The sequence below is a fragment of the Melanotaenia boesemani genome, chromosome 24, assembly GCF_017639745.1.
Source record: "Melanotaenia boesemani isolate fMelBoe1 chromosome 24, fMelBoe1.pri, whole genome shotgun sequence".
NCBI lineage: Eukaryota > Metazoa > Chordata > Actinopteri > Atheriniformes > Melanotaeniidae > Melanotaenia > Melanotaenia boesemani.
In genome coordinates this window covers 6,025,870-6,044,713 of record NC_055705.1, presented here as the reverse complement: position 1 = coordinate 6,044,713, position 18,844 = coordinate 6,025,870, and the positions used below count along the sequence as shown (strand labels likewise).

The 18,844-nt window shown below is 44.9% G+C and overlaps 1 protein-coding gene across 3 annotated transcripts in view; it reads right to left on the bottom strand.

Moving 5' to 3' along the window:
* The window catches only part of mlpha (melanophilin a), a 36,798-nt gene that overhangs the window by 9,806 nt on the left and 8,148 nt on the right, over positions 1-18,844 (bottom strand). For 2 of the 3 annotated variants that reach the window (XM_041978797.1, XM_041978799.1), the window contains 10 exons: positions 14,418-14,530; positions 14,298-14,342; positions 7,676-7,734; positions 7,512-7,601; positions 7,277-7,379; positions 6,727-6,920; positions 6,249-6,329; positions 5,935-6,165; positions 1,474-1,635; positions 884-940 (listed from right to left, as the gene is read on the bottom strand). In XM_041978797.1, the coding sequence (XP_041834731.1) occupies positions 884-940; positions 1,474-1,635; positions 5,935-6,165; positions 6,249-6,329; positions 6,727-6,920; positions 7,277-7,379; positions 7,512-7,601; positions 7,676-7,734; positions 14,298-14,342; positions 14,418-14,530 (1,135 nt within the window). The remainder of the gene's footprint in view (positions 1-883; positions 941-1,473; positions 1,636-5,934; positions 6,166-6,248; positions 6,330-6,726; positions 6,921-7,276; positions 7,380-7,511; positions 7,602-7,675; positions 7,735-14,297; positions 14,343-14,417; positions 14,531-18,844) is intronic. The other variant, XM_041978798.1, reaches the window with a different exon arrangement.

Below are 18,844 nucleotides of genomic sequence, written 5' to 3'. Positions count from 1 at the left end.
GAAATTGTATCAAATGCTTACTTTTTGTGCCAGAAAATGTTTGCTGGTTAACTGGACCTCAGACCAGATTCCCACTATGACACAGTGGCATAAGACTATTCTCAGCTATGGTTTCCTTGATTCTCTAACTTGTCGTCTACACCACAAGGATGAGGACTAACTTTTTCTGGGACTAGAGATCTCAGCAGTTGTTAAAAGGGCATTTGTATCTTGATATCCTGAAATGATAGAGATTGTTTATATGGGCCGTTGTTTGTGTTTGTCTGTTCCTTGCTTTGTTTCTTATATCTCTTTATTGTCCGTTTGGAAAAAACAATACAGTTCATGGAATTGCTGAATGATCCAGAGAAGATGGAAGCCGATATAATCTCTCATCTTAATTACCTAAATCTAAAGCTGTAAGGAAAGAACAACACAGCTGATGTTGGCAGTTTGTGCTACCAGAGGTAACTAATGGTGTTCAAAAGTGACCTACAGGTTCAATATTTCCTACCACACACATTATCTGGATTTTACTTAATATCTGTTTGATACTTCATGCCCTTTTAAATGACGAAGTTTTTATTGGTTTCTAGCGTTTATCGACAGGAGGAACTCCTTCACTTTCCGAACTTCTGGAACAGGCCAAAGAACAGAAGATTGTCAGCAAGATGTTGAATTTGTGCAGAAGCTAACTGAAAATTTCAAGATGCGCTTTAATGACTTTATTTTGGGATAACGGGTCCTTCTGTGCATCAACCATCTATTTCTAGTCAGAAATGTGAGAGAGCTCTCTTCAGAAACACCTCCCATGGCCACTGCTGTTTCCCTGCAAACTGTGCAGGGAAGCAATTCTCTTTTTGTTGTGGTTCTTAACGCTGGAACCAGACATGAACTTGCTCACCTTCTTCTTGGATCCGACGGCACTCAGAGCTGCGATTTTACTTTCAATGTCAGAAACCTGGAGAGGAAACAGATGCTGGATGAGCAACCAGAACAGACCCAGTCCAGCTGACAGCATTCAGGACTGTGTTGAAACATAAAAGTCCAAATAAATTGACAAGGAAAAGGAAACAAGCTTCCTGCACAGGTCCACAAAACAGGCACCGTCCATTTAACAAGTACCACCTACCTCTTGGGCACTGCCCACCCCTAAGGCCTTACCCACCTCCCCGGCCCTGTCCGACTCTGATACTCTGCCCACCTCCTAGACCAGGGGCTCAAGGGCCGGTGTCCTGCAGGTATTGGATGATTCCCTGTAGCAACACACCTGATTCAGATGAATGAGTCATTAACAGACTTGTGCAGAACTTGACAACAAGCTGTTAGAGATAATTTTATTTGAATCAGGTGTTGCAGTAGAGAAACATCAGGACACCGGCCCTGGAGGACTGGCGTTGGTGATCACCATCTTAGACCCTACCCCATCTCCCAGGCATCTCCCATGCCCTAGACACCGCCCACCTCTCAGCCCACCTCTCAGCCCCCACCCACCTCGCTCTCAGCGCTCTGGACCCTGGCAGCGGTCAGAGCCACCACGTCCTCCAGCTCCGACAGCTCAGAGTCTGTGGTCCCTCCAAAGCGGTTCTTGGCACTCTGCTCCAGACGCCGCAGCTTGGTCTCCAGCTCGTAGGACTGACCGGCCGTGATGTACACCTGCGCATGTAAGATGACACTTCTGGATCACCTGACTAGACCCTGGGGGGAAGGAGCATGGTGCTTGTGCAGGGCTGAGGAAACACACCGGATCCTCTGTGGTTATTCTTGTTCCAGCAGGTGGTTTTAGCTCTGACTATACTCTGATAGTTCAGCAAGAAAAAGATCTTGGATGAAGATGGACCGGGTTGAACCAGGCTGGAAGCTGTTCAGAGATGGATCTGCGGATCTTTGTGAGATCATTTTCTGGTCCAATATGTCACCAGAAACTGTTTGAGGAACCAGATATAATTGGAACTAGACTTAAATCTGACTGGACCCACAGATGGGACCTATGTGGACTCAAAGACTGGGCCCAGACTGGATCGGGTTTGGCCCGGTGTGTTTCCCAGACCCACTCCTGTCTGAGTGGACACAGAGCAGCCAGGAGGTTTAAAGCCAGACCAGACATTCAGGCATGCTTCAGACAAGGCGGGGATCTGGCTCAGTGTGGGTGGGTGGGGGTTGAAGGTTGATGTTTGAAGCTTACATTTTCCTCAAGTTCCCTGAAAGCATCGTCGGCCTGCTTTACATCAGTACCAACTAAGTGGGATCTGTCAATCGGCTCTGAGAGGCCGTACTCGACCATAGCGTTTTCTGTAGCATTAATGGTTCTCAGGACCTCAGTGGTGAGGTCACAGAGGGCAGCTGCGGTGGATCTCTGAAAGCCATGTAGAGGACAGATGTTAACAGCTGGAAAACCACATTCCGTCTTGCAGCAGCTACCAGGCTGGACGCCCACTCGGCTCAGTGATGACTCAGGTCTTGGCCGTGTCCAGGAGACTTGACCTGATCTCCGTGGGCTCCTTGTGGTCCAGGCGGGTAGCTGCTGACTTTGACATCAACACAACCTAGCAGTTGTTAGGTAATGGGGGTGTGCAGCCTATTAATAGCATGCAGTCATGCAGCAATGTCCAGACAAAGACAGTCCACTTCAAGCATGCTCTGATCCGGTCTGGAGAGCTTCAGGAACCTTCATGTTGTTTGGATCCCACCCATAAAATCATCATCTGTAAAAACGGAACTTTTACTGGGAAACAGAACCACTTTCCTGTCCAGGTAGCAACACCCCCAACGTCACTTCAAACCCCCAAGACTTCCTTCAATCGGTCTCTTTTGGGCCAGACCTTCATACAGGAGGTCACATCCTAGAGGAGTTGGGCAACACCTTTCTTCACCGCAGGCTCCGAGGAAACTCAGCTCTCCTCCCAGGGTTTAAATTACAGGGGAGCTCAGGAGATCTCGGCTCCCCTGAAAACACCTACCCGAGACTCTACAGGGGAGCTCTGAGTAACGGTTCACTTTTGGGTAATATTTAATTTTATTTCCTTGAATGTTCTTGATGTTTCTGACATTTTAAGACTAAAATGAATTTCTCAGCTTATTGATTTGATGCATTAATGTTCTGAACGATGAGCGTGATCCATCCTGTTTATCTGGACAGCAGAATCGTCTGTTTGTTGTGTGCCGTTAGTCACACAAGCAGTGAACACTGAATTTGCTGCTTTTTTGGTTGATAAAAGAACTTATATGAGATGCTTCTGATCATATCAGCTACATACAGGAGTAGCTGAACGATTATGGCAGGAACCCTAATTTTATATCTCCATGTCTCCTGATGACACCAGACCAATGGATGCCCTCTTTAAATGCATTTCAGATACTAATCCTGGATGGCAGAGAACTTTTTACAGCTCAAATGGGACAAAACTGAAGTCTTAGTCAACGGTAGTTTAGAAAACACATTTCTAAACTTCAGACATTGTTCCTAAATCCATCTTTGCAAGTGAAACACCTGGGTGTCATTTTTGACTCTGTTTTATCCCACATGCTAAGAATACCAAAAAAAAAAAGTTTTTTATTGTCCATCCGGACAACATGGAGATGCAAACGCATGCTTTTATCACTAGTCGCGCAGACTACTGTAATGCTCTGCTTTAGTTACTAGAAAATTCAGCATCCTGCATTACACCGGTTTTAAGGTTGCTGCATTGGCTCCCCGTGTGTTTCAGGATCAGTTTTAATGTTCTTTTACTAGTTTATAAAGGCCTTAATGGTGGTCCAACAAAGGAGTGGTCCAAGTTTTTTTCAGTCAAGCAAAATTTTCTCATGCAATCAGTCAAAGGAAAACCAACAGTGAATTCTCCACAGGACACAACGCACACCTCAGTCTCAATAAACATAGATCTGATATTTCTCCATGTGTAAAAATGTAAGGCGCTGGGAACTTATATGTTTTGGTAAAGCCCGGTGATCACGTTTGTGGAAAAATGAAAATCTCAGACTTGCTACAGAAGGTTTCACTAACTTTTAGATTGAACCTGATTTCAGAGGAACTGGACTGAAATGAAAGAAAATTTCACTTTTTTCCTTTTTGTTTCTTTTATTTTTGTATTTTTCACCATCCTAAATTAATTCAACATAGTTTCTACCGTGTTTAGGAGGAAACTTGGGGTATATGCTGGAATAATCTAGTTTAGTAATGCATTTTTATGATGTTATATCATGGCTGTGAATGTTGTTTTATTTTATTTTATTAGGTGCTGTCATTCATTATCTTGACCGCTTAGTCCATTACAGGTCGCGGGTAAGCTGGAGTCTATCCCAGCAAATTACCAGGTGAGAGGCAGGTACATCTGGACAGGTCACCAGTCCATCGCAGGGCCAACACAGATATGGACAAACAACCACTCACACTTACACTCACTCCTAGAGAGAATTTAGAGCCAGTTAACCCCAACAGGCATGTCTTTGGACGGTTGGAGGAAGCTGGAGAACCCGGAGAGAACCCACGCATACACGGGAGAACATGCAAACTCCACATAGAAAGGCCACCACACCCCCACCCTTGGCTGGGGGGAGGCTCAAACCAGCAACCTTCTTGCTGTGAGGCTGCGGTGCTAACTACCACACCATGGTGCTGTTATGTTCTGATTTATATGCGTGCCCAAAGATAAGTCCCTGTGTAATTCCATCCACATCTCCTCCTCTCTAGCTTAACCAAAAGAAAAAGGCTGGTAACTTCAGTTTGCTCTGTGAAACCAGATTGGTCTGCCAAAAGCTGCCGATACTCTGCAACAGCAGAACATGCAGAAGTCGCCCTCTAAGACACATCTGCAGGAAACGCCCCCTCAAACAGAGGTGTTTCCCTCCAAGAGAGCCCCACAGTTAGCTTGTTTGCTAACCTGTCCTGAATGAGAAGAAGTGACTCTTCTCCTTCTAAAGATTACACAAGAACATAGCAAAAGAGACAACTGGACACAAGTGCATTTTGGCTGGACAAAGGACCATTTCCAGCTCCCTGAAGACACACATGGGCATTAGCATCAGTGCAAGCATTAGGCATACATATCTGAGCATAAGAAGCTTTATTATTTGGAAGGATTTGAGCACAACTCTTTTGTTCTGCTGTACCATGTTGTAACTCACGCATAAAACAAAGAACCAGATTTTTATCAGTTGCATGGTATGTGGTCATCTTGTCGCCTCCCTGTCTCCATAGCAACAGCAGCAATTTTCTGACCTCACCATCCACTTGGTCAGGGCCTATATTTTATCTCACCTTCATTTTCATTAACACACATCTTCATAGTAGCTAGTATAGTTGTACATCGTGTGGTAAAAGTAAAGATAATTTATTAACTAGGCTATCATTGGTTCTGCTTGGTTCTAATTTATTCTATTTTAAAGGAGAAGTTGTGGTCACTGTGAACTGTGGTAACTGCTGGTGGAGAAGGCCAGTGCTAACATTCATGAACATCATCGTCTGCTCCATTTGACTCAAATCGACTCAAGATGGACCCGTGTAGACAGACCCTCAAGACGTAGATCCTTGTTTAATTTTTACTTCTGAAATCTCCAGTGGTGCCTCGTAATTAATGTTACACATTAACAATGTCATTAAATAATAATAATTGTTCTTGAGGAGGACCACAGAGTTCATAAAGAGAAGCTATTAGCTGGACTGTGGTGGTTGGATTTGTTCCTGATATTTATTTAGTCTGGAATTAGGAACATGAAAAACCTGAAGGAATGAAACCTATCAGAGCCAAAGCTGAGCCATGCTGAGAGAGCTGATCACAAACAGGAACCTGGACGTTTTCAGGAACAATTTGAGGCTCAGACTGAGAATTGAGTCAGTCCTGGTTCAGAACTATGAACCTGGTTCAGAACTATGAACCAGGTTGTGTTTTCTGAAAAACCTCCAAGTTCCCACCTTCTGTAAATATCATTCAGGATCTGGACAAACTGCCTTCCTACCTTCTGAGCCTCTGTGGGCATCTCATCGCTGGATGAGCTCAGCTCTTTGTCCTTCGGAGTGTCCAGGGGGACCGGGCCACCCCTGATGCCGGCCAAACCTTTACCCACAGAGGGTGGCTTCTTCCCGGCCTCATCGTCCGATGACAGGCCCTTATCGCTCAGGTTCCCCGCCAGCTCACTCAGCTTCTTCCTCAGCTTCTCTTCCTCGGTGTGACCTGGTGAGGTTGATGCCTGCAGGAATACCGAGGATTTAAAATGAAACAGCAGTGATTGATTGATTGATCTGTCCTTGTCTTCCCGTTTGGTGGCGTCACCTCATCAACAGGTGTCATCTTCTCCTCCAGACGGCTCAGGAGACTTTCGATGGCCGACATTCGCTTGTTCAGTTCATTTATCTGCAACGATAAACTGATGAGCAAAGATCCTCCAACAGTGTTTTCAATAAAACTTTATTATTCTTTTCCTCCTCTGACAGTGTTTTCAATAAAACTTTATTATTCTTTTCCTCCTCTGACAGTGTTTTCAATAAAACTTTATTATTCTTTTTCTTATCAGGACATTTGGTTCAGTTATATTTTATGAGTATTTTCGTAATTTTTTTCTTCTTGCATTGTTTAATGAAACTTTATTCATTTTTTCCTCCTCTGATTGGATTGAATAAAAGTCTATTAGTTTTTCCTTCTTCAGACTGAGTGTGTTGAATAAAACTTTATCAGTCTTTTCCTCCTCTGACGGTGTGTGTTGAATTTTACTGAAATTAAACCCAGTCTCTGATTGGCTGTGTGTTCTTACAGGCGGGGCTTGACCAAGGTTCTCCTGAGAGGCGGTTTTACTGTTTCTCCGGCGGTGGGGGGGTTGTTGGTATGTGGGGGGGTACCTATGGTACTCTTCTTCATCAGACGTGTCGACGTATTGCTGTCGAGCGACGGAGGAGCTGATCTTAGACAGAGAGCGTGTTCGGATCATACGGTTCTCTCCATAGTCGTCTGGTAACACAGCAGGATATGAACACACACACAAAACGTATGTAAACACAAACAGGTAAACTCACTTATTTGGTATGAGATGTTAGTTTTCTACTTGACTTTTAAATAAAGTTTGAAGTTATAAAATGCTGCAGTTCCTCTAACAGTCAGCAGGTGGAGCTCCAGTAAAACAGATCCATCTCTGCTGCTGCAAGTTGTTTACATGTAAACCAAAGAAAGAATCACACAGACTCCTAATAAAACACTGATTCAATCACAGCTAGGCACACTGTGGACAAAAAGAAGCATCTCCTCCCTCAGTCAGTCCCAGAAACACCAGTCTTTAACTGGGACAACTTTCCTGTTTCATCTTGTACCGTGTCTCATGGCGTATCGGTCCAAGCTCTTCCTGCGGTTGGCTCGGTGGCTGTAATAGTCGTAGTCCACATCATTCCTGTAACATCGATCCTCCTGCATCTGCTGCTCAACATGCAGTCAGTGGATCAAGAAACATTCTCACTGACTCATAAAAGGTGGAAATGTATTATTGAAACATCTCTATTTAGTCATGGTTTGTTATAATGATGAGTTTTATATCTGAAAGGGACTTACCTGCATGGATGGGCGACGTGAATGAGGAAGATACTCCTCTGAGTCGAAGTCCATGGGATGAACAGACAGCAGGCGTTTACTCTTCCTCATCTGACAGAAAAACACGCACCTCAGTTAGCCATGATGCTAAAGTGTGTTGTACAAACTTCTCTCTTTATTAATACCGTTTTGTAGCGCTGAGCCTCAGCCTCTCCGGGATCATCTTCAGTACCATTGTACACATCTGCAAATTATACATGTTCCTTTAATTCAACATAAAACTTTCACAAAAATCTAATCTCACCAAAACATCCATCTGCTTTCATCAAACAGTCCATCTGTATTTTTAATTGAGTATATGAGCATTTCAATTTCTAAAAGCTCAACAAACACAAACACAATAGTTATAAGTTATACTCACAACTTGAGTGAACTAAAGCTTGTTACACTCTCCACCAGAACTTTTTGGGATAAATTTTGAGCTAACAATTTAGTATTCACAATATTAACAGTAACCAAACAAACATTTCTATCATAATATTGTGTTTTATTGAATGGAAACATGATTGTGTAGCGTTAGCATTTTCTATGTTAGGTTCCAAGCTAATTAGCTTACATCGTGTAGTCACAGTAGCTAAAAATGCTCAGCTTAGCATGTACTGTGAGGCTTATTTAACTGCAACCAGGAAAATTACAACCTAAAAATTTGATCATTTTAATTTCAACATGTTAACAGGTACACTATTTTTAGTGTATTATTTGCTAATCTCTGAGTTAAAGGCTAAGTCAAAGACGCTAAGCTTTAGCACACATGATACTTAACAAAGTTAAAATATAGGAGTCACGTGACGCAAGCGGTGAAGATGGCAGCTTAGCCGTGGGGCTCCGCAGCTTAATCTTTTAAATGGGAGCGAGAAATATTTTCTTTCATAAAAACTGATTATTTAAAAAGTCGGACAACTTGGCACACAGACCCGAAATGCCCAGCCAACAACAAAAACTAAACCTACGTCGCCAAGACGGTGCTAGCAAAGACGCCTCGGCTAAAGCTAGCGACATAGCACAGAAGGACAATGATGGCCCATCACGGCCCCAGACTTCGGACACCGGCAGCGCCACAACAGAACAAATGGCTAAGGATATTTCTAAAATTTATGCTCTGCTTAAAGAAATGTCGGAGGTGCAGGAGAGTAAGCTCAACTCAAAGTCCCTCATTGACTTTCTCGAGGACACTAGCAGAGCATTGGAGGCTAATCCACCAGCAACCCGGACCGAGGTGGAGAGCTTGCAACAGAAGGTGGATGATTTGGAGAACAGGTGTCGGCGGAACAATTTGCGTTTTGTTGGTTTCCCAGAGGGCTGCGAGGGCAAGGACACTCTCACCTTTATGTGTGCAACTATTCTCGAGCTTCTGAGGATTGACTTCCCGGGAGGTCTGGAGATCGACCGCGCTCACCGGAGCTTAGCCAGGCGCAAGCCAGACGGCCAGCCTCTCAGGGCGATCATCGTTCGGTTTTTATGGTTCCAGGACTGGGAGCGGATTGTGGAAACGGCGCGTAAGATGGGGAAGCTGCACTGGGACAGACATCACATCATGGTTTTTCCGGACTATTCTAAACTAGTCACGGACAAGAGGGCAGCATTTCGTCAATGCAAACAAGTATTACATGACAGAAAAATTAAATTCTCTCTGATGTTTCCTGCTGTGCTCACTATGAAGATGACGGAGGGTAACGGGAGTTCACTGATCCCAAAAAAGCACTGGACTACATTTGCTCTTTGCCCTCTAAAAGTAATGGGTGATTGTGAGTATGGATTTGTAGTTTCACTCTTTATATGGGGGTTTAATGTTGTTCTAGGCTTTATGTTGTAATTATATCATTTACTTGGTTCTATTCTGTATTTACATTACTTCTTAACCCCATAACTCTGCTGTCAGGCCTCCTTTCCTAGTCCAGCTGGATATAAGGATGTGGCATTCTGACAACACTTTACTCCTACTTTTTCTATTTACCTTTTAATATGTTCGACCATAGGTTCTTGCTCCATTATAGCCTGTATAGTTGTATTGCTGTCGCTGTGCGATTGCTCTTGTTAAGTCTGTTACACTGGCTACGGTCATGGCCCACAAGGATTTTGGTTTTGTTGGTGCAGTTTTGAAGCACCTATGGGTGACGGTTCTTTGTCACCTCAAGTTTGTTTGTTTGAAGGTTTGTTTTTCTTGCTATCCATATTTGATTATTATTGCTTGTGTATTTGCTTCTCACCCAGTGATGATCTCAGATTTCAGTTGCTTTGTTCCTTACTCTGATGCTTTATATTTGATTAAGGATGTCAGCTAATCAACAGGGCACCCTGAACTTGATGAGTTGGAATGTTAAAGGTCTTAACTACCCGATTAAAAGGAGAAAAATAATGACATTTATTAAATCTAAAAAGGCTGACATTGCATTACTTCAAGAAACCCACATGTCACCCACCGAATCCAAAAAACTTTGTAGGGACTGGGTGGGCCATGTTTTTGCCTCATGTGGTAGTAGCCAGAGCCGGGGGGTGGCAATTCTAATTCGTAAACATTTACAGTTCAAGTGTGTTAAAGAGGTTGCGGATGAGACCGGCCGAGTCTTACTGGTCCTGGCGGAGATTCAAGGTCAAAGGGTCATAATAGCTAACGTATATGCCCCGAATGTGGCTGACCCCACATTTTTTGGGCAGCTGGAGCACAATCTTAGTAAGATGGGGGGGGGGGGGGGGATTTCAATCAAGTAATGGATAATGTTTTTGACCGCAATATCCCTTCTCAACGACCACCCAGGTCTGCTTCTGCTATGCAGGATATGTGTGAAGCCCTTGGCCTCGTGGACATTTGGCGAATGCTTAACCCATCCTCTAGAGATTATACTTTCTATTCCGCTCCTCATAACATCTTGTCTAGAATAGATTATTTTCTTATCTCTAAGTCTGCCATTCCCCTTGTGTACTCTAGCTCCATCGGTAACATTCTCCTTTCTGACCATGCGCCTGTATTTTTGCACGTGGCTACTCCTTGTGATTTTCCAAAATTTTCTAGATGGTGGTTCAATTCAAGTCTACTTTCCGGCCCTGCTTTTGTATCCTCTCTGAAGGCTGAAATTGCTCTTTACTTGGAAACAAACTGGGAGTCGGCTCCCTCTGTTGGTGTGGCTTGGGAGGCCTTCAAGGCATTCATCAGAGGTCATGTTATCCAATACGCCTCCTTTAAGAAAATATTGCAAAAAAGCTTGATTTAGAGAGGAAGATTGCGATTGCAGAGACTACATTCAAAAAGGACATGAGCCCTGCTAACTTATCCTCTTTGGTGAAACTCAAGTATGAATTCAACTCTATTTTGACACAGAAAGTTGAGTTTTCCCTATTTCGTCTCAGAAACAAACAGTTTGAAGAGGGGGATAAAGCTGGAAAGATGCTGGCCAGATACGTCAAAATCAAAGAAGCTCAGAGTACAATTCCAGCCATTAGAACGCAGCATGGCTTCTTAGTGTCTGAGCCCAACAGCATCAGCGACGCATTTAGGGACTTCTATGTTAATCTCTACTCATCTGAAACAAAGGCAAATGATTTTGAGATCCGTAAGTTTTTGTCCTCCCTCTCTCTGCCTTCCCTGTCCAGGGAACAAGTAGACCTACTGGACGCCCCTATTACCAAGGAGGAAATTGCAAAGGTAATTAAAGGCCTCCCATCCGGTAAGGCACCGGGCCCTGATGGGTTCACTGCCGAATTTTTTAAAGCCTTTGTTGAGGAGCTCTCCCCCTTACTACTTCAGTTGTATGTTGAGTCCCTGGACCGGGGCTGCCTCCCTCCCACTCTAGCAGAGGCCCTGATTTCACTCATCCTGAAGAGTGATAAAGATCCTCTAGAGTGCAAGAATTATAGGCCGATTAGTCTGATTAATTGTGATTGCAAAATTTTATCAAAAATTCTGTCAATAAGACTGGATAAAGTTATGACCACTCTAATACACCCTGATCAGGTGGGCTTTATTCGGACCCGTTGCCCTGCAGATAATGTTCGACGTTTGATTTATATTATGTGGGCCCTTCAAAATGATGCCTCCTTAAAAGATGCCTCTCCAGCGGTTGCCCTCTCCCTGGACGCTGAAAAGGCGTTCGACAGGGTAGAGTGGCATTTTCTGTTCTCTACTCTGGAGGCCTTCGGTTTTGGTACAAAATTCATTTCCTGGGTCAGGCTCCTTTACAATAATCCCAGAGCCTCTGTTACCACAAATCGTGTTATTTTGCAACCCTTTAGGCTCTTTAGAGGGACAAGACAGGGCTGCCCCTTGAGCCCTCTGCTTTTTGCTTTAGTTTTGGAACCTCTCGCAGCTGCTATTCGCAAAGACCCTGATTTCCCTGGCCTGTGTGCAAATGGCAGCTCTCATAAATTGATGTTATATGCTGATGATGCTCTGGTGCTGATTACACAACCACAACGTTCCATCCCTGCACTTCTTAGAATCATTGACCAATTTTCTCATCTATCTGGTTACAAAGTTAACTGGTCAAAATCCGAGGCCCTCTCTCTGACACCTTATTGTCCCAGGACGTTGTTCCTGCCTGGTGACTTCAGCTGGCCCCAGTCAGGAATCAAATATCTTGGCATTAAATTTCCCCATACATTGTCAGATTTAATTCGGGTTAATTTTGACCCATTAATAGATAGATTTAAAATGGATACAGATCGGTGGTCTCCTTTATTTTTGTCTCTTTGGGGAAAGGTCAATGTAATTAAGATGATTTGTGCTCCCAGATTCGATTATTTACTGCAAGCTCTTCCATTAAGGATACCTGTGGGTTATTTTCGCCAATTTGATAGATGCAATACCTTCTTGTGGAACGGCTAACATCCCAGACTTAAACTTAAAAGATTACAGAGACCGGTAGATTCGGGGGGGGGGGGGGGGGGGGGGCAGGGGGGTCCCGAATCTAACTCTTTATCACTATGCTTTCTGTCTCAGGCACATTATTTACTGGGCACTGCCTTCTGAAAGGGCTCCCCCTTGGTATAGTCTTGAGAGTCGACTGTGCACCCCTCTTTCCCCAGTACACCTTATTACTACTAAACTTTCTTCCAATACTCAGACACACCCTGTTGTCTCTTTTTTACAGTTTGTCTGGAAAAGAACTGCTACTGTATTGGGTTTTCATTCACACCTTCATACTAGGGCCTCAATCTGGTGTAATCCTAGTCTGCGCATTGACAATTCTCCTTTTTTTGGGGGTCCTTGGGTGAGCAGGGGTGTTTTGTTGTTGGGGGATTTGTATGAAGGGGGAACCCTTAAATCCTTCAAGGACCTTAATGTCCAGTACCAGCTACCTCAGAACCAATTTTGGAGATATTTACAGCTCCGACATTTGCTGTGTCATGCCTTTGGCTCACCAACCACTCCTCCCAGTGTTGGAGACTGGTTTTCTCATGCGGTACAGGTCTTCGGCAAAGGGTTAGGGTTAGGGGGTTAGGGTAAGGCCTCAACATATTATTCGTTGCTCCTTAAGAGCTCTGATAAGGGGCCTTCTTTCCTTAAACTGGTGTGGGAGAAAGATCTCAACGTGCATTTTACAGATTCAGAGTGGGCCTGAATTCTAAAAATTGTAAAAAAAAATATCAAGGGAACTGGGAACAAGACTTATCCAATTCAAAATTTTAAATAGACTCTATTGGAAACCTTATAAATTATACAGGGTAAAACTTGCTCAGTCCACGGCTTGCTGGAGATGTGGAAGGGATGAGGGCACGTTCACTCACATGTTTTGGACTTGCCCCAAAGTTCAGAACTTCTGGTTGGAAATCTATCGGTATGTCACACAGATTGTTAAACACAATATACCCCTTTCTCAGCGGCTTTTTATTTTAGGTGACCCATCATCTCTTGATAATCTTCCCTCAAACGATGCCGAATGGGTCCAGACTGCACTAATGTTAGGTCGTAAACTCATTGTTTCTCAGTGGAAGTCCCAGTTAGCTCCCCCTGTTTCTTTATGGCACAATCATCTTGGTAAATTAGCTGCACTGGAACGCCTTTCATACAAGCTGCTGGATAAATTGGATTTCCATCTGAAGTGGGATGCATATCTCTCCAGCTTAAATGAGACTACTTAGTATTTTATGTTTCCTTCCCTTTTCACTTCAGGTGATGGTAAGACTGTATTATTAGTATTCTTTTTTAGAATGCTTAATTCGACTCATGCTCTATTCTATTAATTGTTTTTCTGTTTGTTTTTGTTTTTTGTTTCCCCCCCCCCCCCCCCCCCCCCCCCCTTTTTTTTTTTCTTTTATATATATACCTTTTGTTTTAGTGTTTTTCCCTTACCTTATATATATTTTGTATCTTTGGCTGTGCTGCTTTGTATTATGCTGAAAAAGTTAATAAAAATTCTAATTATAAAAAAAAAACAAAGTTAAAATATTTAGCATATATTAGGCTACAAACTTCTTTCGTCACTATGCTTTGAGACAAGGCTTGCCTTGTTAGCTATGCTGAGAGCTTCAGTCTGTCATATACAGAGTCATTGCAGACAATTTAGCTACAAGCTCAACATCTTTTTTAAACTTCAGTTTCTTCACATTTATGAACCATTAGATGTTAGCTCAAAGCTAAGAGTGTACAGGGACATGCTGTAGGCTCTATCAAAACACTTCACATCCAATAATAAAGTTCAAATCTTTGTCAATGGTTTACTTTATATATTATGCAATCCTTTAGCAGGATTACCATGAGCATGAGCTGTCATATGCTGTTTCATACAGCAAAGTGTTTGCTGTGAGACTTACGGCTACGGACGTCTGGCATACTTTGAGTGTCGTCATCACGACCACCTGACACACAAACACATCATGTATCAGCTATAAGAACATTAAAAACAACATGTTCCAGGTTGTGCTGTCAGTCACCCTCTCCGTTCAGCCTCTTGTACAGCGACCTCATCACTTTTGCACTTCCGAAGCGTTTGAAACGGTTCCTTACGTTGTCATGGTACCAACCCACAGTCCCAATCTTCAATACTCTGTAACACAAAAAGACACTCCAACTCAGCAAAACACTTCTCGTATTGGGTCCAACAGAGGCCCATCTGGTCTGAACAAGTCCCATCTGGTCTGAACGAGTCCCATCTGGCCTAAACAAGTCCCATCTGGTCTGAACAAGTCCCATCTGGTCTGAACAAGTCTCATCTGGTCTGAACGAGTCCCATCTGGTCTGAACGAGTTCCATCTGGTTTGAACTAGGCCCATCTGGTCTGAACGAGTCCCATCTGGTCTGAACAAGTCCCATCTGGTCTGAACGAATCCCATCTGGCCTAAACGAGTCCCATCTGGTCTGAACAAGTCCCATCTGGTCTGAACGAGTCCCATCTGGTCTGAACAAGTCTCATCTGGTCTGAACGAGTCCCATCTGGCCTAAACGAGTCCCATCTGGTCTGAACAAGTCTCATCTGGTCTGAACGAGTCCCATCTGGTCTGAACGAGTCCCATCTGGTCTGAACAAGTCTCATCTGGTCTGAACGAGTCCCATCTGGCCTAAACGAGTCCCATCTGGTCTGAACAAGTCTCATCTGGTCTGAACGAGTCCCATCTGGCCTAAACGTGTCCCATCTGGTCTGAACAAGTCTCATCTGGTGTGAACAAGTCTCATCTGGTCTGAACAAGTCCCATCTGGTCTAAACGAGTCCCATCTGGTCTGAATAAGTCTCATCTGGTCTGAACGAGTCTCATCTGGCCTAAACGAGTCCCATCTGGTCTGAACAAGTCCCATCTGGTCTGAACAAGTCTCATCTGGTCTGAACAAGTCCCATCTGGTCTGAACGAGTCTCATCTGGTCTGAACAAGTCCCATCTGGTCTGAACAAGTCCCATCTGGTCTAAACGAGTACCATCTGGTCTGAACGAGTCCCATCTGGTCTGAACAAGTCTCATCTGGTCTGAACGAGTCCCATCTGGCCTAAACGAGTCCCATCTGGTCTGAACAAGTCTCATCTGGTCTGAACGAGTCCCATCTGGTCTGAACGAGTCCCATCTGGTGTAAACGAGTCCCATCTGGTCTGAACAAGTCCCATCTAGTCTGAACAAGTCTCATCTGGTCTGAACAAGTCTCATCTGGTATAAAAGAGTCCCATCTGGTCTGAACAAGTCTCATCTGGTCTAAATGAGTCCCATCTGGTCTGAAAAAGTCTCATCTGGTCTGAGCAACTCCCATCTGGTCTGAACAAGTCCCATCTGGTCTGAACGAGGCCCATCTGGTCTGAACGAGTCCCATCTGGTCTGAACAAGTCCCCTCTGGTCTGAACAAGTCCCATCTGGTCTGAACAAGTCCCATCTGGTCTGAACGAGTCTCATCTGGTCTGAACGAGTCCCATCTGATCTGAACAAGTCCCATCTAGTCTAAACGAGCACCATCTGGTCTGAACAAGTCCCATCTGGTCTGAACAAGTCTCATCTGGTCTGAACGAGTCCCATCTGGCCTAAACGAGTCCCATCTGGTCTGAACAAGTCTCATCTGGTCTGAACGAGTCCCATCTGGCCTAAACGAATCCCATCTGGTCTGAACGAGTCCCATCTGGTGTAAACGAGTCCCATCTGGTCTGAACGAGTCCCATCTGGCCTGAACGAGTCCCATCTGGCCTAAACGAGTCCCATCTGGTCTGAACAAGTCCCATCTGGTCTGAACAAGTCTCATCTGGTCTGAACGAGTCCCATCTGGTCTGAACAAGTCCCATCTGGTTTGAACGAGGCCCACCTGGTCTGAACAAGTCCCATCTGGTCTGAACAAGTCCCATCTGGTCTGAACGAGTCCCATCTGGCCTAAACGAGTCCCATCTGGTCTGAACAAGTCCCATCTGGTCTGAACAAGTCCCATCTGGTCTGAACGAGTCCCATCTGGTCTGAACAAGTCCCATCTGGTTTGAACGAGGCCCATCTGGTCTAAACGAGTCCCATCTGGTCTGAATAAGTCTCATCTGGTCTGAACGAGTCTCATCTGGCCTAAACGAGTCCCATCTGGTCTAAACGAGTCCCATCTGGTCTGAACAAGTCCCATCTGGTCTGAACAAGTCCCATCTGGTCTGAACAAGTCCCATCTGGTTTGAACGAGGCCCATCTGGTCTGAACAAGTCCCATCTGGTCTAAACGAATCCCATCTGGTCTGAACAAGTCTCATCTGGTCTGAACAAGTCCTATCTGGTCTGAACAAGTCTCATCTAGTTTGAACGAGTCCCATCTGGTCTGAACAAGTCCCATCTGATCTGAACAAGTCCCATCTGGTCTAAACGAGCACCATCTGATCTGAACGAGTCCCATCTGGTCTGAACACGTCTCATCTGGTCTGAACAAGTCCCATCTGGTCTGAACAAGTCCCATCTGGTCTAAACGAGTACCATCTGGTCTGAACGAGTCCCATCTGGTCTGAACAAGTCTCATCTGGTCTGAACGAGTCCCATCTGGCCTAAACGAGTCCCATCTGGTCTGAACAAGTCTCATCTGGTCTGAACGAGTCCCATCTGGCCTAAACGAGTCCCATCTGGCCTAAACGAGTCCCATCTGGTCTGAACGAGTCTCATCTGGTCTGAACAAGTCTCATCTGGTCTGAACAAGTCCCATCTGGTCTTAACGAGTCCCATCTGGTCTGAACAAGTCTCATCTGGTCTGAACGAGTCCCATCTGGCCTAAACGAGTCCCATCTGGTCTGAACAAGTCCCATCTGGTCTGAACAAGTCTCATCTGGTCTGAACAAGTCCCATCTGGTCTAAACGAGTCCCATCTGGTCTGAACAAGTCTCATCTGGTCTGAACAAGTCCCATCTGCTCTGAACAAGTCCCATCTGGTCTGAACGAGTACCATCTGGTCTGAACGAGTCCCATCTGGTCTGAACAAGCCTCATCTGGTCTGAACGAGTCCCATCTGGTCTGAACAAGTCCCATCTGGTCTGAACAAGTCCCATCTGGTCTGAACCAGTCTCATCTGGTCTGAACGAGTCCCATCTGGTCTGAACGAGTCTCATCTGGTCTGAACGAGTCCCATCTGGCCTAAACGAGTCCCATCTGGTCTGAACAAGTCCCATCTGGTCTGAATAAGTCTCATCTGGTCTGAATAAGTCTCATCTGGTCTGAACGAGTCTCATCTGGCCTAAACGAGTCCCATCTGGTCTGAACGAGTCCCATCTGGTCTGAACAAGTCCCATCTGATCTGAACAAGTCCCATCTGGTCTAAACGAGCACCATCTGATCTGAACGAGTCCCATCTGGTCTGAACACGTCCCATCAGGTCTGAACGAGTACCATCTGGTCTGAACGAGTCCCATCTGGTCTGAACAAGTCTCATCTGGTCTGAACGAGTCCCATCTGGTCTGAACAAGTCCCATCTGGTCTGAACAAGTCCCATCTGGTCTGAACAAGTCTCATCTGGTCTGAACAAGTCCCATCTGCTCTGAACAAGTCCCATCTGGTCTGAACGAGTACCATCTGGTCTGAACGAGTCCCATCTGGTCTGAACAAGTCTCATCTGGTCTGAACGAGTCCCATCTGGTCTGAACAAGTCCCATCTGGTCTGAACAAGTCTCATCTGGTCTGAACAAGTCCCATCTGGTCTGAACGAGTCCCATCTGGTCTGAACGAGTCTCATCTGGTCTGAACGAGTCCCATCTGGCCTAAACGAGTCCCATCTGGTCTGAACAAGTCTCATCTGGTCTGAACGAGTCCCATCTGGCCTAAACGTGTCCCATCTGGTCTGAACAAGTCTCATCTGGTGTGAACAAGTCTCATCTGGTCTGAACAAGTCCCATCTGGTCTAAACGAGTCCCATCTGGTCTGAATAAGTCTCATCTGGTCTGAACGAGTCTCATCTGGCCTAAACGAGTCCCATCTGGTCTGAACAAGTCCCATCTGGTCTGAACAAGTCTCATCTGGTCTGAACAAGTCCCATCTGGTCTGAACGAGTCTCATCTGGTCTGAACAAGTCCCATCTGGTCTGAACAAGTCCCATCTGGTCTAAACGAGTACCATCTGGTCTGAACGAGTCCCATCTGGTCTGAACAAGTCTCATCTGGTCTGAACGAGTCCCATCTGGCCTAAACGAGTCCCATCTGGTCTGATCAAGTCTCATCTGGTCTGAACGAGTCCCATCTGGTCTGAACGAGTCCCATCTGGTGTAAACGAGTCCCATCTGGTCTGAACAAGTCCCATCTAGTCTGAACAAGTCTCATCTGGTCTGAACAAGTCTCATCTGGTATAAAAGAGTCCCATCTGGTCTGAACAAGTCTCATCTGGTCTAAATGAGTCCCATCTGGTCTGAAAAAGTGTCATCTGGTCTGAGCAACTCCCATCTGGTCTG